This window comes from Amia ocellicauda, chromosome 9 (assembly GCF_036373705.1).
Source record: "Amia ocellicauda isolate fAmiCal2 chromosome 9, fAmiCal2.hap1, whole genome shotgun sequence".
NCBI lineage: Eukaryota > Metazoa > Chordata > Actinopteri > Amiiformes > Amiidae > Amia > Amia ocellicauda.
The window spans coordinates 25,760,161-25,769,588 of record NC_089858.1 but is presented as its reverse complement, the minus strand read 5'-3'; the positions used below and the strand labels follow the sequence as shown (position 1 = coordinate 25,769,588).

General features: G+C 37.1%; 1 protein-coding gene across 1 annotated transcript; it reads left to right on the top strand.

The window, feature by feature from the left end:
• The first annotated feature begins 321 nt into the window (after positions 1-321).
• On the top strand, positions 322-8,686 carry LOC136758224 (uncharacterized). Its single transcript, XM_066712493.1, has 6 exons — positions 322-431; positions 1,443-1,563; positions 2,766-2,862; positions 5,812-5,947; positions 6,358-6,478; positions 7,130-8,686. Exons 1-6 carry the CDS (start codon positions 356-358, stop codon positions 7,218-7,220), a joined length of 642 nt encoding a protein of 213 aa, XP_066568590.1. The 5' UTR covers positions 322-355; the 3' UTR covers positions 7,221-8,686.
• The last annotated feature ends 742 nt before the right edge of the window (positions 8,687-9,428 follow it).

Below are 9,428 nucleotides of genomic sequence, written 5' to 3'. Positions count from 1 at the left end.
TGCACTCCTCTAGCTGTGATTCAGGATAGACTCATATCTCACAGGGCAGAGAGCTCTGATGTAGTGATACTCCTATACTACTCCTTTAGGCCAACTAAAAAAGAAACAGTTGAGTAATAGCCTCAGCATTGCGGTATGGCACGATTCATTTTACAAATTTAATTTCATTACAGAAGGTAGACTTTTCAGATAACTTGAATGGAGAATGAAAAAAGACCCCCTATGTGAAAGTAATTCCCCTTCATGCATTCATCACAAAAAAATACACATAAAAGGGAATGGCAGTGAATGCTACAGGCTCATTTTCAAAGAGAATCCTGTCAGATTGAGCTCCTGTTTGCGAGCTGCAGCTGAGATGAAGATGCGCTCTGTTCGTCCGGCGCTGCCATTCTGTTTGCTGGTTCTGCTGGGCATGCTGGCTCTGGGTGAAGGTAATACAGCACGGCCCGTTGGCTTGTTCATATACATTACTCTGTTCAGACTGTGGCTCAGATGGATCTGAAAGGCTCTATAAAGTGCTTTATAAGATTGTATCCACCCCTATTCATCACAGCGAGCCTCTCCACCACCATTTACCCTCGCTGAAATTCAGGCTGTCCTGTTCAGGATCTTTAACCTTGTCACCTTCCACAAGTACTTGGACAGCCATCCAGATACATTTGAACCCAAGTCTGAACCTGGCACTTTTTTTCACTCTGTTTTGGCATAGGCTTGTATTATGTTTAATTATAGCTTGTTTATTCTATCTTATAATCTTTCTGTGGGGGTACGAACTAGAGGGGGGGAAGTAATATCCTTGATTAAGTGGACGTGATATTAAATGTGCACTGAGCTTTTTCTAAGTAAGCAGTGAAAGCAGTTTTCACAGACAGGAAAAAAGACATTGCAGGACATAATAGTCAAGCTCTGTTAAACCTTGCCATGTTTAAAGGGATATAACCCAGAGAGCTGGCAACCAGTAAGGGTGTTATACAGACTTTATAGCTGGTGTGGTGCTCACCCCTTAAATTAACATATAGGTACTCAGTTGTACTGTACTTGAACCATTTCAATACTCCACAGATGATGTGATTTGCTGATGTGCTATGGTTTGCAAAGAAATGCCGCAGGAGAAATATTCTATTTAGTTTTTCACGAAGAATCGGAATGATGAGCTGCGAAGACAGTGTAGGAAATTCAGAGCAAAACTATTTCTGACACTTAACCTGAAAGCTTTCTTTATGAATATTTTTTCTGTTCTACTGTGTTTTGTTTTTTTAAACTGTCACTCCAACTTGACTTGACACTTGACTTGAAATTTAATGTGATTTAGTTCAGCTGCACAGACCGTTATGTGGAACAACGCATTAACTCTTTGTCCAATGCAGTTCCTTCAACGAACCTGTCTGATGCATTTCCAACGAACCCTCATGTGACTTGGCTGTGTCTTCTCTTGTCTACAGGGCTCCGCATGGCCAACGGGCCCAGAAGGTGTTGCTATAAATTCGCTGAGAGGCAACTCCCCAGAGGAAGAATTGTGAGCTATTCAAAGACCAGCCTGCAGTGCACTAACCCTGGGGTCTTGTAAGTATTTATGCAAGGTATTCCCTCACATGAGGTTAAAGGAGTAATTTGTACTTGTTCTGCATTTTATAAGCAACACTTACATTTCCACACTGTATGACTACAAATAGCGTGGGCAGCTGTTCTCTATCACTAATAGAGTGTCACCGAGATTATAAACTATAAAGAGGTTGTTTTTAGTTAAGGGCACTGCGACTGCCAAAGACTGTTGCCTGCATATGTACCAGCCTGATAACACCTGATGTCACCGGATGGGTGATTTTTTACTTAAAAGTGGTTCAAATTGGACAGTGATGAACACATTTCATGGCCTGCTGAGAGTCCTGACCTTAATCCCATGGAGTGCCCCTGAAAGGCAAATAAAAAAGTTCTGATTGTATTAGTTATTCTGCTATTGGGAGAAACAGCACAGTATTCCTTTGGCCTGCTGTGAAAATAATTTCAACAGGCCTATTAAATACATTAACAACTGCCTTTGTAATTTTTTGTTTAAAATATTTGTGTTGCAGAGTTATTTAGAGTGTGCAGTGAAAACATGCTTTTTAAAGGACTCTTATCACTTTCTACACTTTACTGTCACAGCTGTGTGGCATACAGTGGCTATCAATGAGTTGTGAGATGAACACAGTGAAAAATCTTGCTCAGTTCCTGCATTTCAGAGTTACATCAACCCTGTGTGTGAATGTTGGGGGGAAAATAATACCATGTAATTTCAATTTTGAGATAGTCTGTTGTACAGTTTGCTAGTGGTGTGTTAGGGTCAACATTGACTCAAAATCATCAGAGCACAAGTCCCAAAACACACACACAAATATTAAAATATGTAATATACATAATACAAGTAATATAATATATACTTTTCAGAATTTAAATAGAAACAAATGAAATGGTTGCCAATGTGTATTTAAAGTATTTTTGGTTACTAAAATTAATAATCTTGATCAAGCAGCGTAACTTTTGAGACAGATACAATAAAACACAATAATAATAAAAAACAAGTTTCTGTCATTGTTTCACCAGACAAGTGTGCTTTTTTATAACGAAGAAAGACTGCAAGTTTCCAATATTGACATTTGCTTATGTGATGTATGGAAAGCTGTTACTCTCCCCAGCATCAATGCTTTCAGACGTGTGCTCAAATGTGACCTCTGCAGTATGTGGACAGTATTGAGTGACTCTCTGGTGTGTTGTATCCTCTTCAGATTTAAAATGCAAGCTGGACAGGAGGTTTGTGCCAGAGCCTCAGACCGCTGGGTGCTGGACTATGTGAAGTTCTTCGACAGCAAAAGCCAGAAGATTGTAAGCTAACAGCCAGTTTCAGTGACAGAACATGAAAAGCAATTTGAACCCCTTTAAGTGTATATCAGTCAGTCAGTGAATCTTATATTTTCATATGATATAGATAAAATAATACCCCATGTTTAATTAGTTAGAGAAAAGACCTACCAATTCCTACCAAACTGGAACAAGTGTTTTCTAACCTAGAGGAAGACTATGAAATAAAAACAGAAACTAAATAACTTTGGTGCTTTTGCTGCCCTGCTTCTAAGAATTTAGTCTTCTGACATAATTTAAGCATCTGAGCTTAGATAGTTTCCAAGATAAATACAATTGTATATGACTGAAGCACTTCAGCTCAAAAAAGAATGCTGGAATATGTAATTTAATAAAAATAGACATGTTTGTTTTTGCATTTTTCAGTTCTGCATTTCTTAGAATACTAACTTAATGGTCATACCAAAAAGTCCCTTGGTTTAGTCTAATTTATTAGCTGTGATATCTAGTAAAATGTCTCAAATGCAAAGAAAAGTGGGTATTTTTAAACAGAACATGTACTGTGACTGTATTGCACTGGAATGCAATAAAAAAAAAGAAAAGAAACCCAGAAATAACCTGTGTCATGCTTGTTGCTTTTTCATTGTGAAGTTTGGGAGCAGTACAAAACAAATAATAATAATAACAATTATTATATATATATATGTATACACACACACACACACATACACACACACACACACACACACAGATGGGTAACAAATTAAAGACAAAACCAACATAAAGTGTCTCGGTAAGATGTTGGGCCAAAACGAGCTGCCAGAACAGCTTCAATGCTCTTGGCACAGATTGAGTCTCTGGACTCTACTGGAGGGATGGACACCATTCTTCCAAAAGATATTCCCTCATTTGGTGTTTTGATGATGATGGTAGTGGAGAGCGCTATCTAACACGTCGGTCCAAAATCTCACATAGGTATTCAATTGGGTTGAGATCTGGTGACTGTGAAGGCCATAGCATATGATTCCCATCATTTTCATACTCATCAAACCATTCGGTGAGCTCTCGTGCCCTGTGCATGGGGGCATTGTCATCCAGGAAGAGACCACTCCCATCAGGATAGAAATGTTTCACCATAGGATAAAGTTGATCATTCAGAATAACTTTGTAATGATTTGCAGTGACCCTTCCCTCTAAGGGACCCAAACCATGCCAGAAAAATGCCCCCCACAGCATAACAGAACCTCCGGACCCCCTCACTGTAGGGGTCAACAGTCGGACCTGAACCGTTCTCTTGGTCTCGCCACATGCACTCGCCCACTTGCCGAGAATATGGTGAAGGATAACTCATCTGACCATATCACTTTGTTCCACATCTCTGTAGACCAGTACCTATGGTTTTTGCACTACTGAACTCTCAAATGTGCATTTGTCTTTGTAATGATGCACTGCCATCCTGATCCAAAATCAATGTCAGCTGGGCCTGTTTTGATATGCCACAGAGCATGATACAATGTTAATTGCATAATTCAATCATGCAGTACACCTGTTTGGAGGCATCTGCATTCGTTATGCTCCTCCACTCATTTATTCAGGTTTTTCCTTTAATTTATCACCCATCTGAATATATTGTAAAAGAATGAAAGTGATTCCCTTAAAAACTAATGCATTGATTTTAGTTCCTACATAATGGTCTGTCTTCACACTCCCTATGTTATGAAAACACATTAATAGCCAGCTTGGTGAAGTGAGAATCTACTGTTTCATATCAGCAGTGCCTATACTACTTAACAGTGAGCAGATATGTCACTGTCCTAGCCAGTAAAGAAAGCTAATATTTATTTCTGTCCACAGATTGGACAACTATCTATCTAACAATCTAACTATAATAACTATCTCCTGCACAATGGAAATCTATCTATATCTAAATAAACACCCCAAAAACAAGCAGGAACTAAAGACAGCTGCAGTGCAGGCCTGGCAGAGCATCACCAGGGAAGAAACCCAGCATCTGGTGATGTTCATGGGCTCCAGACTTCAGACAGTCATTGACTGCAAAGGATTTGCAACGAAGTATTGAAACTCACAATTTAATTCATGATTATGTTAGTTTGTCCAATTACTTTTGAGCCCCTAAAATTGGGGGGACCACATATAAAAATTGGAGTAATTCCTACACCGTTCACCCAATTTGGATGTAACTACTCTCAAATTAAAGATGAAGGTTTACACACAAAGCACATCTTGTTCCTTTCAAATCAATTGTGGTGGTGTACAGAGCCAAAATGATGACAATTGTGTCCAAATATTTATGGACCAAACTGTATATATCCAATTCAATTCTCTGTGAATTGTCTTTAGTTGTTTCTTGTTTTTTGCACCCAGTTCAACAATCAATGAAACAGGTACAGTAGCACAGTTACATAATACAAACAATTAATTGCTTAAAGAAAAACCTAAATAGGAAAGAAAAGCCTTCACAGGTGATGTACTGGAATAAATTACAAGGTGTAAGACAGAACAACCTATGTCTGATTTCTTTCTATGGATATAAATGAGATAATTAAAAGCACCTTTTGTGACCTTTTGTGCATCACTTTTCCTCTTTAAGACAGTGACAAATGTTCGGATTCACCTGTAACTGTTGGGAATTAAAATATGTTTAACTAAAAATAACTACACAATTAACATATTCTTCCAGCATGAGGACATGGACCCTGAAAATTAACAATGATAATTCTAAAATTAAATGTTGGGTTGAGTATCTCTGCAATCGCAATGATGGCATGTCAGTGTGAGGAGGAAAGAAAATTCAAAATGGAAATGGCCAATTGGTGCTTTTTAAAGCTAAAACAAGTTGCTTTTCTCTTCAAAAGGAATTCACAGGAATACAGTACTGGCATCTGGGATTTCCCTTCTTTCCTCCCTGTGTATAAATGGAGGAAGGGCTAGCAACACATTTCCAAACCCAAGCAGCAGTCTCTGAAAACTGTGGCTTTGCCCTTCCTCTACATTCCTCTACAGCCAGACGTCAGCCTAAGAATGAGCGCCCTCACTGCCGCCCAGCTCTTGATACTGCTCTGTGCCCTGCCGCTGGCCTCCTCTGCACGTAAGTGTTTCCAATGCAGGATTAAGGCTAGGGGCGAAGTGATTTTTGGAATATGTGTTAATACCCACTTAATTTATTTATCTGTTTGCAAAAAATAACTGACCTAAAATTGCCATTTAATTTGTTTTGTAGTCTAATATGCCTTCATTGATGTGTGTGTGAAGCAGAACGGTACCACAGTTATGATAGCTAGTTTAAAGTAAATTATTATTAAAAGCAGGTGTACAGCATAGGTGGTTTTAAGGATATTCTCTAAAACACCAGATTGTCAGTCTGATTTTTTGTTTTCTTTCTCCTGTGTCTTATACAAATATAATACATCCACATTTGTTTAAATGCATCAAACAGTGTATACATGTTATTGCACTGCACTGTGATGACTGTCTTTTTCATGGCGCTTTTTGTTTCAGCTTTTTCTCTGGGTTTAGGCAATTTAGACTGCTGCCATGATGTGAGGAAAAAGCCAATCCCTAAGAAATTGATTGTATCCTATAAGATGACCGATAGCAACTGCTTCATAAAAGCTGTCATGTAAGTACGAGTTCAGTTTGACTTCAACAAGATTGAAAAATAGGATGGATGTAGTGGAAACATAAGTCTAGTACGTGAAAAAGCCTTTTAACCATTACAAAAAATGTCAGTGTTTGAAACAATGTTGAATCTAAAATACAGTCAATCCCAAAAATGCCTTAATGTAAATGACATGTGATGTTTGATAAATATTTAAAAACATATCACAGCCCAGGCTGACAAAAGGAATAAAGTGCAAAAGTTTTAAAGAAAAAACAAAAGGACACCATTGTTTTATCTCTAAGCAATCTCCTTTAACGGTGCCAGACTAGTATTTCTATTTCTATTTCTATTTCTATATATCCTCTTTCCTTTAAAGTTTTCAGAACAGGACTTAATAAATGCTTAAAAAAAGAAACATGTAATCTTTTGTTAGAGCAGTTTTGTACACCATTTTGAAGCCTGTAGATTTCTACTCATACTGTAAAATAATCACACAATTCTTAATGCCTACGTTTTGTATGAGTTTTTGATCTGTCAAAAGAAGAGCTATGTAATATACACATTGTTAATATCAGACTGCACCTTTGCTACCTTTATCTACACAACTTTAATATGCTGGAAGAAGAGCAGCAAATTGCCTTTCCTCACTAACTTACATTTATGTTCCAGATTTAACATGGGACAAAAGAAGATCTGTGCTGACGCCAGTGCACACTGGGTTAAGAACCACATGAAGTATTTGGATAATAAAGCAAAGTAGACCAACTGTAGCGTAACATAATCCTCTTTCACCAGATGGAGATTGACATATTAGTGTCAAGTATTGAAGAACTGTGTTTTAAAATGTTCTTACCCAGTGCTAATAAGTGAAGACAAGTCCAGTATTTATTCTCTGTTTTTGAACACTGCCCTGTAGCCAGAATAAATGAACAGCAAAACACTCTGTTCTCTCTTCACTTGCAGGAAAACTTTCAGAAACTCCTAAAATGTGATTTTCTCCCCTCATAGAGAGGCCGACGGATTGAAATGATTTTTAAAGTCCAGACCTGTAAAGGTTATTTATTTGTTTATGAGTATTAAGGCTAAACTTGGATAGATGCTGAATAGAGTGACAGGTTCCTTCATGTCTGGCTGTATCTGTCATTTCTATTTCAAGCTTTATCTTGAATCATCAGATGACAATGTTCTTGACTGACCCACTTTCAGAGAGGTTAAAAACAAATGTGGAACTACCAGAATTGTATTGATAAGAAATGTTCCTCTTTAATAATGTTAAAAAATATTTCCATTTAACTATGATAAAGAATACATTCAAATGTTAATTTCACTTTTTATATAGATATAAATAAATTAAGTTCTGTGCATTGTCACCCAATTCTTTACATTCTCTTTGCAGTCCTTCCACATTGTATACAAAAGAATGTATGTATATTTTGTAACGTTTGTATATTTTGTTTCCAGATTTCTGACTGTCAAACATCTTGTAAGCAACGTTTATTGTTTTCGATATGTATTTACTATTACTGCAATATATGTTTTATAATCTAACAATAAATGTTTTATAACACATAAGTACAGACAACAGCAGAGTTGTCGCAGTCAGATTGAATTGGTTTGAAACTTATAGTTTTTTAGTTTCAGTGCAATAAAACACACTTTCGTCCTGGCATGAGGAGTGGAAGTGAGGGGTAAACTGCAGTTCAGCTAGAACCGGAAAAACCGCAAAATAATGGACCCCTAGATGAGCATACTGAAAATGTCAGGGTTATACCAGCAAGGACATCACAGTCTCTCAAACTTTGAACCATCGTGAGACTTCTTAGATCTAATAAGCAATTTAATCTTAATATTCCACGGACACGTTTTAAGGGTAAGGGAGATCGTGAATTTGCTGCGGCAGCACCGAGATTGTGGAATGCTTTGTCACAATTGATTAGATCATTGGACATGATAGGGGTATTTAAGAAACGTTTGAAACCATATTTATTTTCTAGGACATATGAGAGTTGATAGAATGTCATTAGCTATACAGCAGAGTATGGCCTTGTCTATGCGTATGGTGTGAAGTGATTGTTTGATGTATTGTGTTTTTATTATGTTTATTATGTGTTTATTGATGCATTGTTTTTATAGTATGTTGATTATGTTTTTAATTGTACAGCACTTTGGTATGACTTTGTAGTCTTTAAAGTGTTTATAAATAAAATGTAATTTAATTGAATTGAATCTGCTGCCTGACTGAACCTTGCCTGTTTTATTTCATGTGCTCTGAATGACTAATTCTTCATTCTTGGCTTCATTCTAAATTCACTATCCTCTTGTATGTTAGAGAGCGCAATCCTGCAGCAACTCCATGTCACACTGAGATCACAGCCAACACCACTGCATAGTAAGCATAAGAGTAATAGCAATCACACAGAGTGTATTGCAATACACAATATTCAATACAAGACTGGCACCACCCAGGCTGATAGACAAAATATTTAATGTTCAAATTGACATTAAAAGCAAAAGTATCTCATTAGCCTTGTCGTAGCCAAGTGTGAATTGTGCTTCATATTGAAAGCTTATATGTGGTTATTGTACTTAAGCACTACCAGGCCTATACAAATGAAGAGGCGTTTAACTTAACACAGTCAGTATCAACTTCACGTCAGTCTTATCATTTATTAAATCTGGTTAAGTTTTAAGTACAGTAAACCACATTAAGCACAATGCAGCTTGGCTACGAAACAATAGGGCTTAGAAAAGACAAGACAGTCATGCTTTTAATGTCACTTTAAACATCCAATCCTTTGTGTAACAGTTTGGAAAGTGTCTGTCTTGTCATTTATAGATTCATGTAAACGGCTATGTTTCAAGTACAGTAAGTTGCGTTGAGTGTTTTCTACATTAAGTGATATTCACCTTGTTAAGTGAATTATTATATGCGATAAGGTGGTAATCATATTGTTTATGATTGTAAAAA